The 24,942-nt window shown below is 43.2% G+C and overlaps 3 protein-coding genes across 6 annotated transcripts; 1 reads left to right on the top strand and 2 right to left on the bottom strand.

Moving 5' to 3' along the window:
- Positions 1 to 473: 473 nt before the first annotated feature.
- LOC119707602 (solute carrier family 2, facilitated glucose transporter member 11-like) lies at positions 474 to 11,487 on the bottom strand. Of its 3 annotated transcripts, none has more exons than XM_038152841.1 (13): positions 11,242 to 11,487; positions 10,837 to 10,926; positions 8,823 to 8,921; positions 7,105 to 7,265; positions 6,247 to 6,371; positions 5,886 to 6,015; positions 5,236 to 5,384; positions 4,198 to 4,385; positions 3,580 to 3,690; positions 3,368 to 3,469; positions 2,759 to 2,834; positions 2,194 to 2,321; positions 474 to 1,263 (listed from the first exon to the last, which is right to left on the bottom strand). In XM_038152841.1, the coding sequence occupies exons 1-13, from the start codon at positions 11,257 to 11,259 to the stop codon at positions 1,045 to 1,047; spliced, it is 1,596 nt and encodes a 531-aa protein (XP_038008769.1). In that variant the 5' UTR covers positions 11,260 to 11,487; the 3' UTR covers positions 474 to 1,044. The 3 variants fall into 3 exon arrangements, with proteins under 3 accessions (XP_038008769.1, XP_038008770.1, XP_038008771.1); XM_038152842.1 differs by having other exon boundaries at positions 10,837 to 10,907; positions 11,242 to 11,486; XM_038152843.1 differs by lacking the exon at positions 10,837 to 10,926 and having other exon boundaries at positions 11,242 to 11,486.
- A 122-nt stretch (positions 11,488 to 11,609) lies between these two features.
- On the top strand, positions 11,610 to 18,340 carry CCDC117 (coiled-coil domain containing 117). 2 transcript variants are annotated; one of them, XM_038152844.1, is made up of 5 exons: positions 11,613 to 12,094; positions 12,706 to 12,756; positions 13,108 to 13,341; positions 14,716 to 14,853; positions 15,380 to 18,340. In XM_038152844.1, exons 1-5 carry the CDS (start codon positions 11,802 to 11,804, stop codon positions 15,630 to 15,632), a joined length of 969 nt encoding a protein of 322 aa, XP_038008772.1. In that variant the 5' UTR covers positions 11,613 to 11,801; the 3' UTR covers positions 15,633 to 18,340. The 2 variants fall into 2 exon arrangements, with proteins under 2 accessions (XP_038008774.1, XP_038008772.1); XM_038152846.1 differs by lacking the exon at positions 14,716 to 14,853 and having other exon boundaries at positions 11,610 to 12,094.
- Positions 18,341 to 20,086: 1,746 nt separating this feature from the next.
- Positions 20,087 to 23,196, bottom strand: XBP1 (X-box binding protein 1). Its single transcript, XM_038152847.1, has 5 exons — positions 22,907 to 23,196; positions 22,727 to 22,823; positions 22,519 to 22,650; positions 21,844 to 22,007; positions 20,087 to 21,094 (listed from the first exon to the last, which is right to left on the bottom strand). The coding sequence occupies exons 1-5, from the start codon at positions 23,113 to 23,115 to the stop codon at positions 20,905 to 20,907; spliced, it is 792 nt and encodes a 263-aa protein (XP_038008775.1). The 5' UTR covers positions 23,116 to 23,196; the 3' UTR covers positions 20,087 to 20,904.
- Between the last annotated feature and the right edge of the window lie 1,746 nt (positions 23,197 to 24,942).

Here is a 24,942-nt window from a genome sequence, read left to right as displayed (position 1 = left end):
GAGGAGGAAAATAAATATAAAAGCAATCCCATGCTTGCTGCAGCACTTGGGTAACAGATAGCATTTGGAAATGCTCACAGCCAGGAAAAGTTGTACTGGGTAAGGTGGGCCACTGTCCTGGCAGTGGCAGGTATGGAAACAAATATCAGAGAGGCACACAAACACCACATGTGAGATTTCTTACTTCCTAACATGTGAAGAATTTATTTTAAGTAGAAAAAGAGTCCATGAGAAAATACTGGAGAGGGGGCAGAAGGCTGATTCAGCATGTCCTACAGGCTCCCTGTAGTTGAAAGGTAAAAAGTATTTAATTCCTGTCATCTGGCCTCTCTGCTGCTTCATGCTTTTGGGTATGAAGATCTCAGTCTGATGGGAAGTAACCTCCAAAACTAGAAGAAGTTTTACCCTGTTGCATAGTTTAAAATGTTAAGATGCTAGGTTAGGGGAAAAAAATAACCAAATTGAAACTCCAGTTGGTCTTTTATCAGGATAAAAGTTTTTATTACAAATAGCAGTAATCAGAGAGGTGCTGTACTTTACCTGCACAGTACAGTAGTAGGACTGGATGAGGAATGTCTTTAAAGCTTTCAGAGTTACATAACTGGAAAAACGGAAACTAAATACCCCTATTTCTACATAAACTGGAATATTTCAAATATCAGCTATCAGTTCTTGTGTGGGTTTTAACAAGAACTCAGAATGTTACACTCAGCAAAGCATTTGGATGCACTTAATGACCCAAACTGGAGACAGGGCTTTGAAATGCAGGAGTCACTGAATTATCTGCAGAAATCTGCCACAGGGGCTCAAAGAACATCCTCCCTGGCATTTCTGCATCCCTGCAGCACCAGGTTACAGCTAAACATCAAGTTTCCTGTGGATAATACAATATGTTAATAGTGTTTCAGCAATACTAACTTGCCTTTAGTTACACTTCCTCTTAATACACAGGAAGATTTAATAAGCCACTTGATCATGTATTATACTCCTAATTTAGAAAACGAGGTTCATAATTCTCACTGAAGTTCTGTTGCATTTGTGGAATTATGCAGAAGTCTTTAAAAATTCATCTTGGAGTTGCCTTCTTTCATAAAGCTCCGTTTCCTTTTTCCTGGCATTTCTTCCAAAATTAAGCTTGTTAAATTCCTTTTTGATTTCCAGAAAAGATTTGTTTTTTGTCTCAGGAATTATGAGGAAGATGAAAGCAGCAACAAAGAAGCACTCCAGTAAGAAGACCACAAAACAATACTGCTTCAGTCCGTTCTGAAAATAAATGTGATTGCAACATATTTCAAGTGTAATAATAGTAGGTTTGAGAAAACAAGCTTTTTGTTTCCATTTATGCTTGACATTGCTGCTCAGATGTTTCTCTAAAAGGAGTCATTCAACCTAATCTTTACCTGTAACTTTTTAGATAAAAGACTGCCAAGAGCTGTGCAATTACTGAGTAGACTTTTATTTTTAAAAAAGATAAACCATTTAAACAGTCAAATGTCACAATCTAGAAGTCAACATTTGCTACTTAGCTGTCACATATTTTTAAGATTATATAATTTAAGTTTCTCTGAATGTTAATATTTTTCAATGCTGCACATTTAAAAAAACAACTGTCTCACTGAGAAGCAGAGCTCCACCATGAAGAAAGGACAGGCAGATCCAGATACACAGATGCACACTGTTCCTGCGGGTTTTGCTGTCAAGAACATGTGCTAAAACTAAAAATACAAAGCTGGAGATGAAAGCCTGTCTTGCCTTTCCTAATAATCTGCTTACAGAACTCTCTGTCAGTTCAGCAAGTTCTCAGAGATGTGACTTGTTGGCCACAGGTAGCACCTGAACGTTACTTTGCCATAAAAGCACAAGGCACTATTAAAAATGTTTTATCAAAATCTCAGTACCTGATTAAGTCCTTCTGCTTTTGATACCTTCTCTGTTTTTTTTCATCTGAACATGAACATTGCCCTCCCGTGCATTCCTTTACTTTTCATTTATCAGATTATATTGAGGTTTGTGATGTGTAAAAAAATACTTTTAAGAGGGACTGAATCTAATCTAATCTAATGAGTTAACCTCATTTGAGGGGCAGCATTCTGGTCAAGTGTCAGTAATATATACAAGTGTATATAATGCAGGACAAGCAATGGGATGGAACCTGGGAGCAGGTGAAATGGAAATTGTGCTGTTCATACTCACCACTATGAAGGGAAAAAGCATCCCAACTGTGAAGAAACTAATCCAGCTCACAGTCCCTGCGATCATGTAGGCAGCAGGACGTGAGGACTGGACAAATAACTCAGCTGTCAGGGTGTTGGTTATGCCACCTGAGGATGGTTCAGAAACAGAACAGAGAATTGTGCTAAACGTCCATTTGAGGTATTTGTAATGCTACAAAAGACTGACTTGCTTTTGAATATGCCATTAGCTGATCTATTATAGTTCCTAACAGCACAATTCTGAGGCTGCTGCCCTTGCAGGAAGTTTCCCACTGAAACACAGCCCCATTTCAGCAGCACTGATCAGGGAGCAGACTCCTCCTGATGGGTGTAGAGCCCCTCTGCTCTGAAGGGCAGAACTAAGCCCTCCCTCACACGCAACTGCCCCAGAATTGTGCATGGTAAGCCTCAGCTGTGGGCCACAGGATGGCCTCCCTTGGGCTGCTCAGCCACAGCAGCAGCAGCTGTGCTGCAAAGGCTTCTTGGCTGCGTGACACCCAGCCCTCCCAGCCCTTCCCCCACTCACACACGTTCCACTGCAATACCTGGGCCCAGCCCGAAGCTCAAGATGAAGGCAAATACACACATCATGCTCATGTAAGGCACCCAGGAGTACAGATCCTGAAACAGAAGACAATGAGAAGGTTTAGCTCAGATTTTGATAATCCAGTTTTAAAGTCTGGCTTAACAGTTATGTTTCCTTCTGTATTTTATTTCAGTTAAGACCAGCAGTCTTTTACGACTCTTTTACAGCTAATTCATTTAACAGTACTGCTTCAGAGAAATTAAACAGTGTTCATTCAATAATTTTTACTAAATCATATCATAGAATTATGTAATCCTAGCGTGGGCTGGGCTGGAAGGGGCTTTAAAGCTCATCCCATCCCACTCCTGGCCATGGGCAGGGACACCTTCCACTATCCCAGGTTATTCTAAGCCCCATCCAACCTGGCCTTGAACACTTCCAGGGATGGGACAGCCACAGCTTCTCTGGGCACCCTGCACCAGGACCTCAGCACCCTCACAGGGAAGACTTTCTTCCTAATACCTAATCTAACCCTACTCCCAGTTTAAACCCATTCCCCCTTACTGTGTAACCACGAGCCCTTTTCACTCCTCAGTCACACTGGGTAACAGGAACGAGTCCTTTGCACCTGGTAAGTCAGAGAGAAGGTCAGAACAGTGCACCAGAGCGTCATGAGGAGATAACCCCCAATGATAAGGCATCTTCTTCCCACATAGTCTATCAGCAAACCCTGTGGGCAAGATACAATCTTCTGTTAATATACTGATCTCATTTTTACCAATATTCTTCAAGAAGAATCATTACTGTTTGTACTGGCAGGTAGAACAAACTGCTCCTTACACAGGAGAGGGCTGTGAGACATTCACAAACTCCAGTGCCAAGTGTCACATATGGGATTTTTTCTGCCACGATCCCAGCTTGTTCAAAAACGTAAGTTGCGTAGAAATAAATCTACAACAGAAAAAAAAACCAAAAACAAACAATGAGGTTTTTCTGGTATTTAAAACATTGTCTGGAAACAAAGTCATGTTCATACTAAATATATAGATCAGTGTATTTTATGTTGTGAGTTACTAATTCAACATTCAATGTTACAGATTCAACAATCTGTTAAATTAATGTCTAAGTAAACATATTGCTATCATAAAAGCCAAGAGGATTATTCAACTTACTGAATATGCTTTATATTCTTAAACCAGACACACTGGGATAAGCTGGTCCACCTTTATTTACTTTTTCAGAGGAATGTTTTTCAGAGGAAGTATCAAGTCATTCTTTAGAAAAGTTTGCATACCAGAAACACAGAAATGAGAAAAAAATTAAAGGGGAACACCAAAATAATGCAAGGACATTCTTTCCCACTTATCCCATTTAGCTGAGCTTCTCTATGTGGCTCCTTTGTGTTAATAAATGGTTGAAAACAAGGTGTTTAAGCTGTTTGTCCGTAGGAACTCTTACAGCATTAATGCCACTGAGCTGCTGGCCCATTGTCATCACGATGACAGTGATGAGCTGCCATCGCACAGCACGGTCAGTGAATAACTGCCAGGGCTTCTTGGGTTTCTCCCCAGCTAAGGCAAAGCATTCCCGCTGGATGTCTTCCATCTCCCTCCGATACTCTGAGGAACCATGAAATCGTTTCAAAGCTACAAATAGGAAAAAAATAATTTATGTTTACCTATTAACCACAACTCCTGGGAAATCATCTCTTTTCAAAATGACCTGGCTTTTGCTAGGATATGAAAAATTTACTTTGTGACTTGCTTGTTCATTGCTGGTTTTTCAGCATTTTTTTTTCTGTGGTGGATTTAGAGAGTTCTGTGGCATTTTTTCCCTTCTTTTTAGAGGAATAACTGACCTTGAAATATTCACCAGGCAAAATATTTTGTATCTGAACTTCAGACCTTCAAATACTCTTTTCCTTAAAGGACACTCTTACCAGTTTGAGGAGTTTTGCTTAAATTCTAGGCAGATATTGAGTCCTTTGTTATGGCCCTGACTTTAATGTTGCCAATGGGATGCAGTTAGTGAGCTGGGGCAAAGACAGAAAATCCTTTCCCTTAGGCAAATATAATCAGAAGTCATTTGGATCCCAGACTAAAATCTTTACAAATGGTCTTAAAACTTAAAGACTATACAGCATCAGTTCCTTTAAAATCTTCATAATTAAGTATATTTCAAGTGACAATCTGTCTTCTTAAGGTCAACCGTAGGAGTTTTGATGATCCTGATAATGAACTTTCCACTGAGAGTAATCAGCTTGGAGCTCCAGTCAATGAACTTCTATTTGAAACAGGATAATGAAGTTTTGTTCATAACCCATCATGGGCTCCTGAATTCCACAATCCCTTTTTCCATATAAGCTCACTGGAGGAAAAACGTGGGCCAAAAAGCACTAGATGATACAACTGTGCTGTGTGGATAAAGATAAAAGGAGAATCTGGAACCCAATATATTCACTGTACCCTTCTGGAGAACAGAAAGCATAGATGTTACCTTTGGCACAGCTCAGCTCATCACCTCTGTCAATAAGAAGATATCTGGGACTTTCAGGAAACCATGGAAGGAATAACAGTTGGGCTAATGCTGGAATACAGCTGCTGGATAGCAACAGAGGCCAATGCTTTTCTCCACCCAATAATTCTCTGTGAGAAATGTGGAAAAGAAGGCAAAGAAATATAATAATTAACAATTGGTTGCTATTTAGTGCAGTCTCTGCACTTGGAACTTCTAAGTTCCAGCTGGATGAAGGCCTGAGCAACTTCTTCTGATCACACAGGGGACAAAAGCAGTGCCAGTGCTGTGATACAGAAATGTGAGTCCTTTGCTCTCAAGTCCTTGCCAACGTGCACTGTCTCCAGCAAGAAATTGGCAGAAAACATGAACTCAGCTCAAATGTGGCTGCTTTACTGATGCTGCTCTGGTGACCCATCTAAAGTGACACTACCTCCCTGAGGAGACAGCACTGACGGCTGGCAGCTGTAGGAATAATGTGACTCCAGCAGGATATTCTTCTCCTGGGGGACCTCGAGTGAATTCTAATGCTACAATGGCACAAGGAATGTCCTGCAATGAGCTGTAGGAAATTGGAATTCTTTACGCAGGCACAAAACTAAAAAGGAAAAAAAGTCTCAAACATTTCTTACCTCAAACCAATTATTTGTCCTGTCAGAATTCCCCCAGTCAGAAAGATGGAAGTCCCCATGGCCAAGCCACCTCTTAGGTGCTTTGGGGCAAACTCCCCAATATAAAGAGGCTGCACACAGAGCCCAACACCTGCAAGTAAATGGAAAAAACATTTTCCTATCAATAGAAATTGCTTTGCAAAGAGTTACTAAACCAAAACACATACAAAATGGGACTTAATTAATTTCCTATTCATTTAGCTGCCTTCAGATTCCAAGCTACACTACGGAACATTTTCATCATAAAACCTAAAGGATCAGAAATAACAATAATGTATCATTCATCAGAGTTTATTGATAGTAGGAATTAGAAATTATTCACCTGAATTTATGCCAATCAAAAACCTTCCAGCAATCAGTAACTCAAACAATCCTGTAGGAAAACTGATCCCCATTAAAATGGAGGCTAGTATTGCTATAATATTATTCATCAAGAGAGCTCCTTTCCTAAAAATTAGGAACAAAATTAATAATAATAATAATAATAATAATAATAATAATAATAATAATAATAATAATAATAATAATAATAATAATAATACAGAACAAACAAAACTAATTACAACAAACAAACAAACAAAACCCCAAAACCAAAACCAACCCACCTCAACCAGACATTATGGAAATCTGTAATAATGTGGGTTTTTAAACAGTTTTCTTTTCTGATAATGTGGGGGAATAAATGGACTTTATACTGAAGAAACATGCTATTCCCTGGAAACCCAGATATCTGATACAACTGCTTATGTTTTTAAAATGTTAAACATAAGAATAATGTATAAATATGACAGAAATGCCTGACAAGGTAGGAGTGGGGTTTCTTCATTTCGACAAACAAAGTGCAACAGATGAAGCAGCATGTCCTTACTGGCACAAGGGCTGCAAATGTGTCGGGGAGAAACTCATGTTTCCAACACACTCTGTGTGCATTCTCCTACTCAGATTTCAGTAAATGTAATGAAAAGACTAAGACAAAGGTCATAATTCAGGGCTCATCCTTGAAAGTCATATCTGAATAAACAGTAAAATTGTACTAGAAAACTCAGTTTTAAAGTGAAAAAACTTTCACTTTCACCAAGGTGCTCTTTTCTCCCACTCTTTTCCCATTTATTTGCTTTCTATTCCAGTGGGAAGGTAGGAAAAGCAAACATGTTTTCATATGCCTGCTGCTGCAACTGACCTGCCCAGGCGTATGGCCATGCTGCCTCCAACCAGGGCTCCACACAAGCCTCCCAGGGAAAAGATAGAAGCAATGACAGACCAAAGAAAAGTCAGCAAGTCTGGATTGAGCTCCTTGTGGTAACGACTGCTCCAGGTCTCGTTTAAGAACTTGTGTATATGCTGCAGTAGGAAAGAGTGATGAATGTGTAGCATTTTGTACAGCCCTACACACAGCACTGCAAAGAACTTGCACCCCAATCCTGAAAACAATTCAACTCATGGGGAGTTAATTCTGAGAGATATCAGCTGACTGGCAGAATCTTCCCTGACCACAAGGAAGACTTTGTGTTTCCTACTCCCCCCACACCTCAAAGGCTGCTGAGCAGCTCTGCTTTGTGCCCTGCCTGAGGTGCTGCAGCAGAGGGGAAACACAACCCTGACAGTCACTGCCAGGAGAGAGCTCTGAGGTCCTTCTGAACAAGGAGGGGAACAGGGTGGATGGCTGGCCCTGCTGTTTTTAGGAACATCTCAGAGCACATAGGCCTTGCAACCTAAAAAATTTTACTGTCAGGGGACTCATTCTGATACTTGATCTAAATCTCTCTGCCTTAATGTAATCCAGAAAGTCCAGTAAAATCCCTTTTTCAACTCTAATAATACTCCACCTTACAGCATTCATGTGTCAGAACTTTGAAGCTGTTATTCCACATGCTTGGTTTTCTAAAATTTGCCCTTAGAAACTCTTGAACTGGCATGGATGTGTAATCAGAGGCTCCTGTTCTTTGCCTGCACACAAGACTACAGAAGAAGAAACTTCTTGGCCTCTCCCTCTGTTCCCAGCATATGACCTGTTCTTTCACAAACAGCTCCTTTTAAGCTTTGTAAAAAGCACCCGATGTTGAAGCAAATTCAGTCTTCACAGTTTCCCAAGCAAATAAATGAGCTGGTAGCAAAAACCGATACCCACCACTTTCACAAGAACATTTGCTCAGATCCTTGAGTCATCCACAAAATATGCAGAATCCTGGAGGCTACAGCAAAGAACGCTCAAGTAACAAGTGAAAATATTTACAAGATACTCAGCCACTACAGATGGAACATTTTAATTCCCTAAGAAGGGCTTTTTCAGTAATCTGCCTTGTGATGGACACCTGTAAAGAGTAACTATGCTTTCTCCCTGTTATAAAGTGATAGAAAGAATGGGAATGGCTCAAAGCTGTGTCAGGGGAGGTTTAAACTTGACATTTGGAGAAACAATGGTGATACCCTACAGAAAGGGTGGTCAAACAGAAGAATAGGCTTCCTAGACAAGTGGTCAATGCTCCAAGGGCATTTGGACATTGCTGTTAACATATTTTAACTTTTGGTCAGCCTTGAAGTGGTCAGGTAGTTGGACTAAATGGTCATTGTAGGTCCCTTCCAAATGAAAATCTTCTGGTCTATTCCACCCTTAAAGTTCTGGGTGATTTTAGTAAGCAAAAAATATATTGCTTACTCAGTTAATCCTTCTAATAATAAAGGTATTTATGTGGCCTATTTGGCACTTTGGTATGACACAGAATAGCTCTGATGGGAGGTACTCACAAACAAATGCACGCGAAAGCACGTGGAAAATGAACAAGATTCCTTCACATGAGAGGAAGAGTGCTTCAGTTCCCACTGTGATCACAGCAAAAGCACATTTGACCTTGAGGCTGAGTTCAGAAACAGCCCAGTGAACAAGAGATGAGCTTTTACCTGAGTGGGTGCATTGATAATGGAGACATTGTACCCATACTGAAAGGTGCCTCCAATTCCAACAGCACAAACAGCCAGGAACAACGTCCAGCTGGGGAGCTGGGGAGCAAAACAAAACCATGGGCATTAAAAGAGAGAGGACCCTGAGCCCACACACATGTACTATCTAAAAGAAAACGATGGTGAAATACATCATGTATTTCATTTGGAGCAGTCAAAGTATTTGTTTAAAAAAAATTGCCTGAACTCCTGAACACCTGCAGCAGGAGAAGCATTTGAGGCTATTTTTGCTCCTTGATCATTAACAGGCTTTAGAAATACCACAATTACAAGTCTCCAGATTAAGTGTAGGCAACAAAACCATTACAGCTGTTGTTAGAAACTGAGTAAATGCTTTTTGCATAAGCCACACTGCTCACAGTGTCTGTTTTTAATGAAAGAATGCTAGGACTGTTCATGCCTGCTGTCAGAGACACAACGACTCTTTATAAGAATTAACCAAAGCTCAATTTCTGTGAGTCACATTTTAACCAAGATATGAGAAGTAACAATGTTTTATTTCCCTCTAAGCAATATTTTGAGTCCCTAAAATGATTACTCAATGTCTGCAAGTTGGCAGGTGCAAAGCCTTAGTACCCCAATCACAATAATTTGTTCACTGGCAATAATATTCAATTTAAAGTTTATTGGCATCAATATCTAGTTAGAGTTTCAAATCATTATTTACAAACTAAAATTCATAGAGTCACAGATTCACAGGTTTTAAGGTCAACATGAACCACTACTGTGATACATCCAAATCTCAAGAATCCAACTGGTCATAAACCATGCTTTGGATGAGGCCCCATGGCCAGATATCTCCAGATATTTATATAATGTTTGATATTCTCATGTCGTGCTCTCTGAGTTTACTTTTTACTGAATATGATCATACTGAAAATAACATCCACTTCAAATGTCTAGCAAACTTTTCCTTCTAAATTAGGTCCTAATTCCATCTCATAGTATGTTATTAATTTCAGCTGGACACAACAATGTCTCCTCCATTAAAGACACTTCAGTGATCAAATTTCCCCTCCTTTCATATAAAAAGGCTGTACATATTTCTTTTAATAAATTTGTACTCCCTGAATTTCTCATTGTTAGGTATGTAGACGAATTCTTCATCATTCTCATTCTTGGTCCAGTTCCCAGAAATGCTCAGTTATTCCAGATACTGTACCGTATTCTGACAGAGCTGTGTCCTTCCTAAAGATAATTCATCAAAACTTCCTCCCTTCCTCCCTCCCTCCCTGAAATTTGCAAGTTGAAGTTGATCTTATTAAAGTAAAATGCAATTTACATTTCCTTACAGTTTCCAAGAATAAAAAGTGTTTCTCTGAATGTCAACCAAAGCAATGAATTAAGAGTTATAAGTAAGGGCTGCAGTGAGTATGGTAGAAAAAAACCAAAACTGATGTGGTAAATACTGGCACTGCACACTCAGACCCTCATATTAACTAAATACTGTAAACCTGTTTTGTCTGTTTTATGGGTACAACTGAGAATCTAGAAGGGACAGAAGATAAACAAACAACCCAAAATATTGAACATATAAAACTTAGGTTTTATTATAATAGATTTTTTGTTCTTCCTGCCCAAATCAGCTGGCCTTGTGACATTGGTATGCTGTCTCACATTGGAGTTTGGAGAGAGCACAGATAACAGCCTCATGTGTTCTGAACTCCTGACAGTTTATTAGGGCGTTCACTTCATTCCAAAAACATGACACAAACAAAATTCAATTTGTATTCAATGTAAAACATGAGAATCAGAAAGCTGCTTTTATAGCTTCCACTTTCTAACACAGCCAGGTGCCCAAGGAAAGCACAAAACTTTACAAGTCTAATCACTTGAAGTATTTCTATTCAAAAGCTAACACGAAATTCCCGCACATTTCACATCTGTACATCATTGCTAAAACCACAAACTCCCTGCAGGATCCACCTTCCGAGGCCAGGATGGTTCTGCTTACCTTGCAGGGCGAGCTAGACCCTCTGAGCAGGGGCTGGTGCTCCATTCTGAGCATGGGCTGAATTAGATTTCCTTTGCAAAATTTAATAAACTACGTTACAGGAAAAAAAAAAAAAAAGGTACCAAAAAACTTAAGTTACTAATGTATTAAGACACAGCTTTGGTTTTTTTTTTTTTTGTTGTTGTTGTGTTGGTTTGTTTGGGTTTTATTGCACCCGCCCATTGGGACTCTCCTCAACGGTTCCGAACATTTTTGTGACAGGGATGTCCAACTTCGATAAAGCCTCAGAGCAGCCTCAGGGAGCTTTCCCACCTCTTACATGCGTACAGGCACTGTCCTTCTCTAACTCCGCGCAGAACCCGCACCCGCCGCCTCCCGCAGCTAAAGACAAGGACGGGGGGTTACCGTGTGCCTGGGCGCCATCCCTCCCTCCTGCCGCCCGGAGCTCAGCTCCGCTCCGCTCCGCTCCGCTCGCCACCTCCCCGAACCCGCCTGAGCTCCTCAGCTGACCGGGATTTGGCTGCCGGACCGTGCCCGCCCCGCTCCGCTGCGGGGATTACGCCGGGCCACGGACAAGAGGGAGGCTGTTCGAACTTCCCCGGGGACCCCGCGGCGCCCTCACGGGCCACGGCGGGTATCCCGCTCCCAGAGCGCGCCTCCCACAGCACCCGGGACTACAACTCCCACAGGTCCCACAGCACTCGGACTACAACTCCCAGAGGTCTCCCGTGCCCGGGACTACAAGTCCCACAGTGCCCGCGGGTCCTTATCCGATCGCGGCGAAAGGCCTGGAAGGACCCGGGCTGTAGCGGCGGCCGCAGCCGCGGGCCCGGCTCGGCCCGGCTGAGCGCTGCGGGCGGAGGAGGTTTCGTGAGGGGCTCCTGCGGGAGCGCCTCGGGCAGGGCCGGCGTGTGGCGCAGCGCGGATTGCGGCGTTGATGTGCGCTTTTCCCCCCGCAGCAGGAAATGGCAGCGCTAGGCAGATCCTTCCAGGGCATCCCGGCGGGCCCGGCCGTGGAGCTCCCCACGGCGCCGGCCGCCGCTCCGGACCGCCACGGCCCGCAGCCCTTAGCCGGCGGCCACGGCCGTCTGCAGCCACCCGGGATGGTCATGGCAGGGATCGGAAACGACGGCGTGGACGGACCCTCCGGCCTCTGCCTGCAGAGCAGCTTCGACCTGGCCTCCCTGGCCGCGCTCGGGAGCCACAGCGAGGGGCTGACGGTGGCCCCCGTGAGCTCCTTCACCAGGAGCCGCAGCCAGTAAGTGCCGGGGCCGGCCCGCAGGGCCGAGGCCGGCGTGGGGAGCTGCGGCGGGGGTTTGCGAGGCGGCTGGGGTTTGTTTCCTTGTAGCGGAGGTAGGAGGTTAGAAAATTGTATTGTGCTCGGCCAAGGACCTTGAAGCTGAGTGGTGGGGGATGAAGGAGCCTTTTAAAAGGCGAGGAAGGTGATCGAGTGTGCCAGCATCTTTGCGTGCTTTCGCACTCATTTATATTTGTTAAAGTATTTTTTCAGTTTGTCCCTGTGATACAGAGTATTAAGAGACTCAGGCTGGGTCATGTGTTGCTTCTTGAAGCATTTGAATTTTAGACCAAAATATTGGTCTTGCCCCTTATGGAAAACAAAGTAACGTGAAGGAGAAGAAATTAGCATGGAAATTCTGTTCAGAGAACTGAGCAATTACAGCCGCCTTTGACTTCCTTTGTAACAAAATGGTTATTTGTTGTTCCAAACTTTTATTCCCATCACAGCTGGTGACATACTGTGACTGTTGATCTCAGATGAAATTTTAAAACGGAGGAAAATGTTGTTTGACAATATCAGTGTAACCAAAAGATACAATTTGAAACTAAGTAACTGTTTTTCTTTTGTAGTGTCTCTGTGCGATGTGGAAAGAAGCATAAGCTAGAAGAAGAGGCAGAAGGGTAAATTAATTTGTCTTTTATAGCCTGAAAAATCCTGATTTGCTTTTTGTTTTGTTTGAGCACATCTCACCTACAATACAAACAGGAAGGAAATCTGTCATTGTTTCCATTTAGAACTCTTCCCTTGAATTGCACATGAGCCCAAATCCATTTCTATTACCTAATTAATTGTGTGGCACTGATTTTCCTGAGTAGGTACTCACGTTTTACTAAGAGCAATGTGGATTTATTTTCTTTGTTGAGGTTGCATTGCCATAGAGTGTCAAAGCTGCTGAAATGCACTTTACCTTTGTTCCTGTAGAGTGCCACGTTTCTTTTTTTTGACAGTTGTAAACTTACTTTGTTTCCTAGCTGTCCTGTGCGGAAGAAGAGACTGACAGGAGCCAAAAATTGCCCTTTGAATCCCACCTCCGAAGAATGGATTCTTTGTGCAGGTCAGCAGGCAGCTGGGGAGGTAGCAAGTCAGTATGGTGGCAGCGGTCCTGAAACTGCCATGTTAGAAATTCCCTGTGAAGAAATGGATCAGACAATGGGGGAACAGCAATGCGAGGTTGCTCGCAGGAAACTTCAGGAAATTGAGGACAGGTAAATGCAGGGATTGAGTAGCCTGGCTTTGCTGAGCTTTCCCTTTTTTTGGTGGGCATTCAGGGGTAAATCTGTCACTTAGCAGTGTGATAACACTGCTGTAAGTCTGAGGTGAACCTTCTGTTCAAATGATTTCATTTTAGGCTACCTGTAGTCCTGTGAGTCTTGAGGCTGATCTGAAATTTCGGGTGCTAGAGCAGGATATGCTGAGTAAATAAGACCCTGCTCACAATCATTATGCAGCTTCAATATACCATAATGAGGTTTAATGCTCTTCTGTGAGCATCCAGAAGCTCAAATTCTAACATTTACCTGCTCAGGCTTAAGCTCACTTTTTTTTCAACCAACTGCAGCTTGTTCTGTGATTTAAACCTAAAATAGATGTGAATTTGTCAGTGGAGGGAGTAGCATGAACCAAAGAGGTCTCTCTGCACATATGCAGTCAGGCTGAGATTCATCTTGCTGCTGGTGTGATGTGGGGTAATTGGGTGGCTATAGACAGTCTGCTGTAGTCTTAAAGAATTTACTGTGCATTCTGGCCCTTGAAAGATTCTGGGAATGGCATGTGTATGTATCAGTTGATTGCAGGTGAGCTGGTATTCCAAAATATCTAAAATGACCACTGCAGATGATTAGAAAAGCCAAAAGTTATTGAAATTTTGAACCAAGATTTTTTTGTAGATTACTCCATAGATGATGCATAAGGAGAAGCAAGGTACTGTTAGACTGTTATTTTTTTAATGGGTAAATCAGAGTAGTGAAATCTGTCTGTGTCTGCTTTGGTCTTCTTGGAGGATTGTTCCCCATTCTTCCCAGCTGTACTGCTAAATTTTCTATAAAACAAAAACCAAAAACAGAGCAGATGCTTCCATTTGTTCTCAACGCTTCAACAATTTGTGATGATCTAATCTCAGAAACTGGCACAGAGTTGTGAAAAGTGAAGCACTATTTTCAGTACCTTTGCAATAATTCTCAAAGGCCAGTTTTGGGGAGTTGAGCAGGTGAAGCAGCTGCATAGCTGAGACTCATGTGTGTAATGTGACTGAATCATCCAGTTTCCCTTGGAGGGAATTTCTTTATTTTCTCTCAGTGCACGTTTGCACTGACGCTGCTGGGATAACACAGGGGTAACAAAGCTAGCTCAGGTACCAGAAGTGGCATTGCTGCTCGAGTGGCTTCTGTGCTGAGTCCTTCTCAGGGTGTTTTGGCCCAAAAGAGACTCGTGTTGACATGGCCCTGCTGCTCCTGGTACCCAGCCTAGGTCAGAGATGTGCACAGAGCAGAGCACGTAGATGTGACTGTAGTCTGCAGTAGATGTTCCTGATAACAGTATGCTCAATAGTGTTTATCTCCCTCTTCCCCCTCCATTCCTAGGATAATTGATGAAGATGAGGAAGTTCATGCTGATGGAAATGTTAGCAATCTGCCCACTCTTATCCTGTCAGATACCCTTAAGAAAGGGATGAAGAGGGATTTTGGTGAAGTCCTGACAAAGAAAATAATAGAATCTATGTAAGTTCTGGAGGAAATAATGGTGCTATGTAGCTAACATGTGCAAATGAAAAGAGAGACCTCGTTTCATGTTTATGGAGATGTCCTTGATTACTGCATGATGCAGCCAACGTTGTGTAACAGACCATGCATCTGGTTAAAATAGGAAAAACTGTCCTAATGTAAAAAAGAAATAAGTGTGACTGTAGTGGTCATCAAGTATGTGTTTTGTACTTCTCATGTCTACAGAGTGAAATTTGTTGAGTGAAGCAGTATCAGTTTTGGTTTTATGTCTATGAATTTCCAAAATGAGAAGATCTTGAAGTGTGACCAACGGTGGTCAAGTTTGGTGCAAAAAAGAGAGGAAATACAGAGTTAGAACTAGAAATAATGGAATTAGGGAAGAGGAAATTTAATGGGAGGGGGAAAGGTATATATTTTCTGGAATAGGGTTCCAGGCTAGCTCAAAGGATGAAGATACAGGTCTTCTGCATTTAACAGCTGTGCTTGGAGAACTTAAATTTTACTGAAACTCCATCCCTTCTAGGAGCCGTCCTTCTATGGAGCTCGTGCTTTGGAAACCTCTTCCTGAATTTATGACAGATAAACTGAAGTCTGTTTCTGTTAAGAACTTCAAGCAGCAGACTACAGAAGTATGTCAAGCTAAGCAGCCAACACCAAGAGCTCCTTTTGACCCACAGACTGAAACGTTCCCTGGATCACAACAGACTGCTATGTCCCCAGATCCATATGCTAGCTTGGGAATATCTGGGTGTGCAGAAGAAGAAATGGAGTTGTAGATGCCAGATTTTAGACTGGAAGTGGTGAGCTTCTGATGCTTATTGTTGATGTTTTTTGATATTTTTTTCTGGTTTGATGTGTGAATCTGAAGTTATATTATTTGCTTTTTGTTTTCTTACTAACAATCATAAGCACACCACAATCATAGGGTGGCCAGGAAACACCCTAAGATTTCTGTGTTCCAATCTGTTAAATATTCTTACTTTTACTGAAAAGGTAATTCAGAGGCCTTTGGAACAGGGAAGTAGCTTTCCATCTTGCTTAATGGTGAAATATCCTCTTAATTGCCCTTGCTAAAGCATAAAATCCAAATACTGAATGTAACTGTGGCTTAAGCCACACCTTTGTCTTACTGAGCCATTGAAACTGGTGCACATGCTACGCTTGGCCATTTGGTTTAATTTGAATTACAAAATGTAAAGGAAGAAATACCTTCAAATCTAGTCATGGATAGAAAAGCAGTCCCTCTGGTAATACAGCTTTTCACACCATCTTATTTGTTTGGACTTGATGTAAACTCAGATGTAGAAATTACACAATCCATGGAGTGGTAGGGAAGGATTACAGCTGAGCTGAAGTCTTTTGCTTTTGTAGAAGGTAAAGCCAGCACTTGCAACTTGCAGGATACCTGCTAATTTCATCATTGGTTTGTTGGCTTCTAAACTTTATTTGTGGGTTTTTGATGTTCCCTATCCCAAACGATGCAAAGTTTGGAGAAAAGTGATTCTCAGCAAAGAGATTCCCATTTTACATTGTGCTGAGATTGTGTGTGTGCATGGAGCTGGAAAGTCAGCTGAAGACAGTGTAACTTTTGATTAAATTAATGCCATCCATTAGTTTGGGTAAATGTGATAAGTAAATCAGATAACAGGGATAAGGGCTGCTTGCTGCCATGAGGAGGGTCAAATGCTGGGTTAATGTCTGTAGCCAAGTCCCAGCCTTTGGTGGCGAGGTAAAGGAGATGCCTGTCTTTTTCCTGAAAGAATCTAGACATAAAAGTTAAGCCACAGTATGTGCCAATAATATAGCATCACTTTGTTTATACAGATATATGCCAAAAGAATTTTCTACCCTGCACAGGGTGCCAAGAAAAGGAATCCACAGTGAGCTATTGCTTGTACCTTTTCTCAATGCACAGCAGTTCCTTATGCTTAAGGTTCTCTAAGTTGTTTAAGGGTTTTATCTTGTGTTTGTAAGTCCTTGAGCTTTCTCAGAGATACCAGAATTGAGGCTTTTCATAAGAAATCCCTTTCCAAATGTTCAGTCTTGCGTCCCAATCTGGTTTTGACATCTTGCTAACATAAAGGAGCAAGTACACAGTAATGCAGCTGCAGAAAATCTACTCTTCCTCTGCACAGCTGAAAGATAATCCTTGTGATAATATTCTTTACTGTTGAATAACCCATAGCTGAAAGCTTAAAATCAGTCTTCTCTTTTTGCAGTCCTTCTGGTTGTTCAAAACATACCTGTTTGTTAAATCCTGTTTATCTTGCTGCTTTTGTTGAAGGTTGTCTGAAATTTTCTGTCTCTTGGTAAAACATTTTAGACTTTCACTAAAAACACTCCAGCATTTGAGTAGGTATTACTCTGGAAACCAGTATACACCTGTACCATTCTGGAGGGTTTATTAAGTTGAAGAACATGTGCAGCCTATCTTGCTATAGTGCCTAATTTCATTTCAGGGTCTGCTACAAATCTTTTGCATGAACTGTGTAAAACTTCTTATGTATTATTAAGCTGCTGAACATCTTTTAAAACCTACAGCCTTTGATGTGTTCCAGTGCTTGAGCAGAACATAAAGCAGTCAGTTTGGAGAAGGCTGTAGTCACTGCAGGTAGAAAATGTGATGCCTCCAAGTAAGTAACTGGTTTTCAGCTTGCTGGATTATAGTGAAAGTTCCAAGTTGGAAGTATTTTAGGTGAAAGCTCTGAATCCTAAATAAACTGAAAAAAAAAGGATGAAAATTTCAAAAATGTGATTAAACCATCTCAGCAACACTGAAACTGCAACAGAAGATGTAAAAAAAACTCTGGGAGGCCTAAATACATCAAATGATGCAGTTGTTTTCTTCTTAAAAACACCAAATTTCAAATCAGATTTGCAGAGTAAGAAAGTGTTGTAGATGGCTTTTAAGCATACTTTTTTCCTGCTAGGTTTGTACCAAAGGTTGACTTTCAGAGGTATCTTTCCTCTTAATTCAATGCTAATAGGGCATCACTGACCTGTCACCTGCCATCTAAAACAAGAATAGAGTGGTGCACTGTTGACAAAGACTATGAGAAAAAAATTGTCTAAGAAGTTTGCTTTGATAGAAAACATTTGCTTTCATTTTTTCACAATGCATTTCTGCCCTTGTGATAGGAGACAGTAGGGTTGAGTTGCTTAAATTGATAGAAGAGTGGGAACCAAGTGACAGGAGCACTGAGCAAGATCCTTGCTACAACAATCACTTGGAGAGGGCGAGATCAAGCTGTGAGAGATCAAGCTGTGGGCATTTACAGACTTCTGTATTTGTGAGTTTCATTTGTTGTTGTCTTCATTAAAAGACTTTTATTAATGCTGTTCACAAACAGGATGGCAAATGCGACACAGTATTAGGAAAAATGTTATTTTGAAATACAAAAGATCTGATTCTGGTCTGTCTTCTCTCGGGACCAAATCACCCTTTGTATGTCAGTTTTCAATAAATTTTCTAAAATATTTTTTAGATGACTGTTTCATTCCTGGTAAGAGTGACAAAACCTTGGGAGCCTACGTGCAGTCCTTCAGCTGGGCAGTAAAGTACTCTTCTGGCTTAAGAAGATTTGAATGTAACTATGTTATGTCAAAGGCATACCCCTTTTTTCCTCCACAGTATTCAGCAGGACAAGGGAAAGCAACAGCAGAATAGAATAAACCTGAAGCTGCCAGGAAGGAAGAGTTTATTTAAAGTCTGTCATGACCCAAAGGCCTCTGACAAAGCAATAGGGGGTACCAGTAAATGTTGCTATAGCTTGTGTTTTGAGATCTTTCATTTTACTTCAGAATAAAACTATTCAGAACTAAGCAAGCTAGGTATTCTTAAAGTTAAGGAATGTTTGAGAAGAGTTTTAAATTCAGATTTTAGCTTGTTGCCTTTTTTTGTGTACCATCTTAGTGGACGTGATGCTAGTAGAAAATACTAGTGCTTATAGGAATTCTCAATGGTATTAGGCTTCAAGATGCCAAACAAGAACTACTTCTGTGTTTTTAGTGAAAGAGGTCTCAGTAACTATTAACAGCTTGTTGTGGGACCCAGTGCTTGCAGTAAATCAGGATAAAGCATGCCAGGATCGAGCTGTTAAGTTGAAAAGGGGAAGCAAAACAGTGTAAAGACCACATCCTTGAACATTTCCGTCTCCTGTGCTTATGAAGGTTGAAACGTTAAGCACATCCCATGCCCTACTGTGATGGAAAGGAGACTGTAGTACAATTTTCTTTGGATTTTTTAGATGTTGAAATGGCTTGCTCATGGGTGCCAGGAGGGGCTGGGACTCCATAAAAGGGTGCTAACAAAATGTATTGCAAAACTACAGATCAAATCCTCACTTCTGCTTTTTTTGGACTCGCAACAATTTGACAATCTTGCAGTCATCCCTATTTTCCACCTTGAAAGTAAAGCAACTTATTTTTCTGACTGCTTGGACTTTCAATCTAAATTTGTTACACTGCAGCTGTAGTCTTTACTTTTACCCACTGTTCAGGTGGAATCCTTCATTATAAGCCAGGTTAGTCAAGCTTGTAATCCAAAGCAGTCCTGTCACCTTGAATGTTACTGACTGAAACATCTCTGGTTTTCTGTCTTCCCCACCCCAAGTTATTTTTGCCAAAATTGAATGCAAAACGTGAAACAGCACTGAAACCAAGAACAGCTGTGCTAACACCTGCAACAGCTCTTATTTTCAGTATAACATTTTTTCTGTCCCTCCAAGTGTTTTTAATATTGTGATAAATATTGGATACTGGAGCAAATGGATGTGGAAATGAGAAGTCCTGCTTTGGTATTTGAAATTAGCTCCTGACAAGTCCATTGGATGCTTCAGGATTTCCTGTGGTGATACAGAATCTGCAACCGTTTTCACACCGTGTCTGTCTTGCACCCACCTCCCCACAGACTGAGAATTTTGGACAGCATTACTGGCCACCAGGGTGCCACCACTGCCCTGACTTTTGAATATTCAGGCTTCAAGCTCCTGCCACCTGCCTGCCTTACAGAAGCTGAGGGTTTTGCTCTAGTTGCTCTGGCTATCACACAAACTCGTCTACCACATTCAGTGCCCCCAGAAGGGAACTGCTGAAGCAGCCAGCTGCAGCCACCTTATGAGCAGTGCTCCTCAACGCTTTGTGGTGGGATGAGACACTGAGGGACCCGAAATTAAATTCTGCAAAGCCCAGATACTCTCCCCTCCCCACTGAGTTCTAAGGCAAAACAGGGTCAGTGAGCTGCACTGCATTTTAATTGCACCAATACAGTTAAATATTAAATGGACAAAGCAACTCTACATAGCAAATGGAAAACAAGCATTTAGTGAAGCTGTAAGACTTAGAGACTATTAAGGTCTAGCCCAGTTGTCTATACATGAACATCCCAGTTTAGTTTTTGGTGTTAAAATTTTAACTGGAAAACAAAACATTTTCAGGTTCACAGAGAATGAGCAAGTTATTGAGAAACAAACCTGCCTCTCTGCTAAGCCAACACTGACAGGGGGGAGCCAGGGCAGGACAGGACACCCTGGGCTTTTTCATACCATCACACCATCTACTAGCATGGTAAAGATGAGAAACACTTTTCTGAATGGACTTGATTTTCCCCACATACACCCCCAAATGGGCATTGCTGATATCCTGCCAGGCCAGTTGCTCACAGGGAGTTAACACTACCAGGTTAGACACTGATGAGCTGGGGAAAGAGTTCCTTGGCAAAGCTATCCTCCCACGCGTGGTCAGTGCCAAGCGGAGACGATGTATCGCTGAAGGGCGACAGGGATCCTTCATACCCAGAGTCACTACAGCCATCCAACAGGTAGTTTGAGGCCTCAAGGCTATGACAAGAAGAAAGCAGATGAGAAAAGCCCAGTTCAGGCATGAAGCTGTCTACAGGTTCCTTCTTCACAGACACTGGGACTTCAGGGATGGCCTTGTCGTCAGATGAAGAGATATTTTCTTTCTCAATTTTCACTAGCATATTGGTTTGGTTGCCCACTTCAACAGGAATCTCCACTACTAGGGGTTTTGTGTACACGTGATCAAACCTTATGAGTTCATTAATGGCTTCCAGCTTAGCTGATGGGGACCCCAAAGAGGGAGAGAGGGCGGTTGGTATGGAATTTGTTTCTCCAGAGATCTCTTCGTCCAGCTTTTCCAGGCACGTTGACTCTGAATCAGCATATTTGAGAAACAGCTCTGGGTCCAGACTGTCCAGAAAGCCCAATAGGAGATCAGACTGCAAAATGAAAGACAGTTGTAGAAAGACAGTTTATTACTGTTACAGCCAAACACCAAATGTGGCCTCTATTAACCTCCATGTTGAAGTTAATATACACTGATGCAATCAGAGTTGTTTTACCAAGAATATCATCAAGCACACAGTTAAGGCAGTTACTCGTCTTGCAGAAATTCACAGAATAGGCCAGGTTGGAAGGGACCACAGTAGGTCACATCTGGTCCAATTTCCCTGCTCAAGCAGAGTCATCTATGCACAGGATTGCACCAGATGGTTCTCAAAGGTCTCCAGTGAGGGAGACTCCACACCCTTTTGGGCAATCTGTGCCAGGGCACAGTCATTCTTTGCCAACAGCTTTTATTTGTAAGGGTACTGGCAATCCCTAGGGAATTATACACGCATTTGAAGTTTACAGCCACTATTAGAAGCTCCTTGAGATCTTGTACCCATCAAATACAAACACCACAGTGCCTGCTGGCTACACAGAGCACAGACCAAAACCTGGCTTAGGCAGACCTGCACACAACTAAAGCTGTGGGGACTGGGTTTTTTCACGTGGGTGTTGTTGAACGCCTGTACTCAGTGGACACAGCCTAATACAGCTGTTCTGATGCACAGGTATGGCGTTCCAAGATTTGGAATGAAGGGAAATCATCAAATAATTTAACACAAAAACGTTACAACACTAATCTTAAATGTACAGTAATTCTGAATTTCATAGACAAATTTGTATAGGACTGGATGCTCACCTCAGAGTCTGAAGAGTCACTGCCATCAGAATCCATGTGGAAACTATCAGAAATGGTGACTGCTGGGCCTGTACCTGCTGCAGAGGAACACGTAGTCTGAGTGCTGCGGACTCAGCGGACCCGGTCACCAATCTGATCTCATCCACCTGGGATTCCTTCACAACCTGTACCAAGACAAAAACTCAGTCACTGCAAATGTTCTCACAGTACAGTACATGATCTTGAAGATCCTAATTTTTCTGCAAAGGCTTCCAACACAAAATCCTCTAGTTGCTTGTTCTCTAGGAACCTGAAGGTGAGGTAATTACAAAGTTAGCTGAAGCTTCCCTACCCTTGCACATTTATTTTGTTTGACACTTTTAAATTAAAGCCTGACCCTCTCCACCACATCTGAGACACACCTATGTGACTGTAACACTTTCTACTTCACCTCTATAAGGTAGAAAACCAGAGAAAACGGTCTTAAACTGTTTTCTAGTTCCGTGGACTGGAACTAGTCAGCTTTCTACCTCCCACATCACCCATTTCGAGTTGGCACCCGCCGAGTTTCAGGGCAGCCTCCATACGGAGGACAAAGGTGTTTCCGGCATATCCCTGCCCACAGCACGAAGGTTGCCCCGGGAGCGGGGCAGCTCTGCCCAAGGCGGGGGCGGACACGCCAGCAGCGCGGCTCACCTGGAGCTCGTCACCCTCCTCCTCCGTCTTCAGAGCATCCAAACCCAGGCGGCAGCGGAGCTCCTGGTTCTCCCGCGCGAGGTTACACGTCCTTTCCCGCAAGAGCTGGTTTTCCCGCAGCAGCTTCTGGTTCTGCAAAGAGCCGTGAGGCAGGGAGGCCGCTCCCTTCCTCCCCCTCCTCCAGCCCCTGGTCTCCCCAGCCCTTTACCTCCTCCTCCAGCTCCACCACCTGCTGCTCCAGCTCTGTCATCCGCGCCTTCTTCCTGTCGCGGGCACTCTGGGCTGCCACGCGGTTCTTCAGCTTCCTGCGGGGCAGAGCGGCTGTCAGCGGGAGCCCTTACACCCACCAGGTACAGCCGCAGCCCTCCCACCGCTGCCCCGCACTCACCTGCGCAGCGCCTTCTCCTCGGGGCTCAGATGCGTGAGCCGCTGCCGCTTGCGGGCGGGCTGCGTGGTCTCCATCCCCGGGAGGCCGGGGTCGGCTCCTGCCGGCAGGACAACGGACAGATGGCGGGCAGCCGCGGTGCCGGGAGCCTCGGCCGCTTTGCTGGGGATGAGGAGCAGCCGCGGGGCCGCGGCGCCGGGCAGCGCTGCCATGGCGGCACGGCAGGACAGCGGACACGCCGCCCGGCGTCACCAGCGCGGCCGACTGCGCCCCGCGCCGCCCCGCCCGGATTTCTACCATCGTGGCTCTCGCTCATTGGCTGCGGGGCGTGACGTCACGGCCGGGAGAGCCCGTGATTGGCCCGAGGCCGCGAGCAAGGGGGGAAGCGAGTTGCATCAGACAAGGGGCCGCGGTTGTGAGGCGCTGGCGGGGCGGAGCGGGGCTCGGCTCGCGGGCGGCCGTGAGGGCAGGGAGGGGCCGGAGGGACCCGGGCTCGCCCGCGATGGCGGTGGCCGAGGTTGGAATTCCTTGAGGAGGCAACGAACTGGGCCTGGCGTGGCTATCCAGCTGAAGTCTCTCTCTGGTCTCTTTTCCGGAGCCGGTCTGTCATAACTAGTCCCAAGCATAATCATGGGGAACACAAGTGCCACGAATGGAGCTGTAGCAGATGCCATAAGAATGAACTTTTTAGTCTAAGAAGACTAAAAAGGCAGCGAGGTTAGTGACTGATGGGTGGAAGCTGCAGGAGACCATGCAGAAATCCCTCAGGGGTGTCGCACCGCTGTCCCCAGGCTGCTCCTGAGAGGCGGCAGTGCTGTGTGGGAGTGAAGTGAGCGCTTCTGTGGTGGCTGAGGAAGGAAATCGCCCTGCCGTGAGGGCTTGCTGTCAGATCTGATAGATTTAGGGTTCACACAGGAGGTTTGCAGGTAGAAAGCCTAGAAATACTCTGCCCGTGGGAATGCAGGTGTCCAGCACCCTACGGGCAGCAATGCACAGCCATGCAGGGCATCGAGGGTGTTGGAGCTCAGCGCCTGCAGCTTTCCAAGTTTCCACTTGTGACAGTTGCCAACGACCTGCATTGTTATGAAATGTCGAGACTTTGGCTGCTCACAAGTATTTCTGAAAGCCATTTGTACATTGATTTTAAATTAGTGATGTTAAACACTAAAGGAAAACATGAGCTTTAGAAGATCAAAGACACTGGTGTGCTGGTTTGGCTTTACTCCAGCACTGGAGTTCTGCCAGGCTTTCATGATACAGAGAACAAACTGCATTTGTAAGCTTGTGTTTGTTCTTTTCTTGCGCACTGCAGCATGACATTGAGCTAAGGCTGAAAGTTCATCTTTCTACTTTGACACCTTTGTGAAAAACATGGCAATTTTTCAATAAGCCTTTTAATCGGAGTGCAAAAAATTGTTTGTTCGGGTCCTGCTAAGCCCCTGAGATACTGGCCGTTGGAGATACTGCTTCTCTTTTGTGTGTCCCTTCTGGATTTGGACTCATGTTTCTTCTGTAATTCTAATTCCCAATGTTTCTTCTGTAATTCTAATTCCCAATTTTAAGTGTTACTTTTTTTCTACCAAAAATGCAGATTCAGTATTAATAGCTGCTTCAGATTTCAGACATCCATTTAAAGTTGCCCTTATTTGCAAGAAAAGTGAACAGGGTGAACAGGGCTGCATTCCATTGCTGATTTGTAATATTTACAGCTATGCTGGGGAGATCTGATTTATCATTATATGATTTATCATAAAGATATCCGTATGTCTTGGTATTATGACTGAAGAAAAATCCTAACCTTCTATCTGCAGGTGATCTAATTTTTCTCTTTAATTTTATGTGGAGCCAGAACCCACGTAAAGATATCCATATGTCTTGGTATTTTGACTGAAGAAAAATCCTAACCTTCTATCTGCAGGTGATCTAATTTTTCTCTTTAATTTTACGTGGAGCCAGAGCCCACGTAAAGCACATTTCCTTTTGCAACAAACAATTGTGTTCATGAATAAACTACAGAAGTGCAGGGACATATGTGCTAG

Source organism: Motacilla alba, chromosome 15 (genome assembly GCF_015832195.1).
Source record: "Motacilla alba alba isolate MOTALB_02 chromosome 15, Motacilla_alba_V1.0_pri, whole genome shotgun sequence".
Taxonomy (NCBI): Eukaryota; Metazoa; Chordata; class Aves; order Passeriformes; family Motacillidae; genus Motacilla; species Motacilla alba.
Note: the sequence above shows the minus strand (reverse complement) of the source record. Positions and strands in the feature narration are given on the sequence as shown.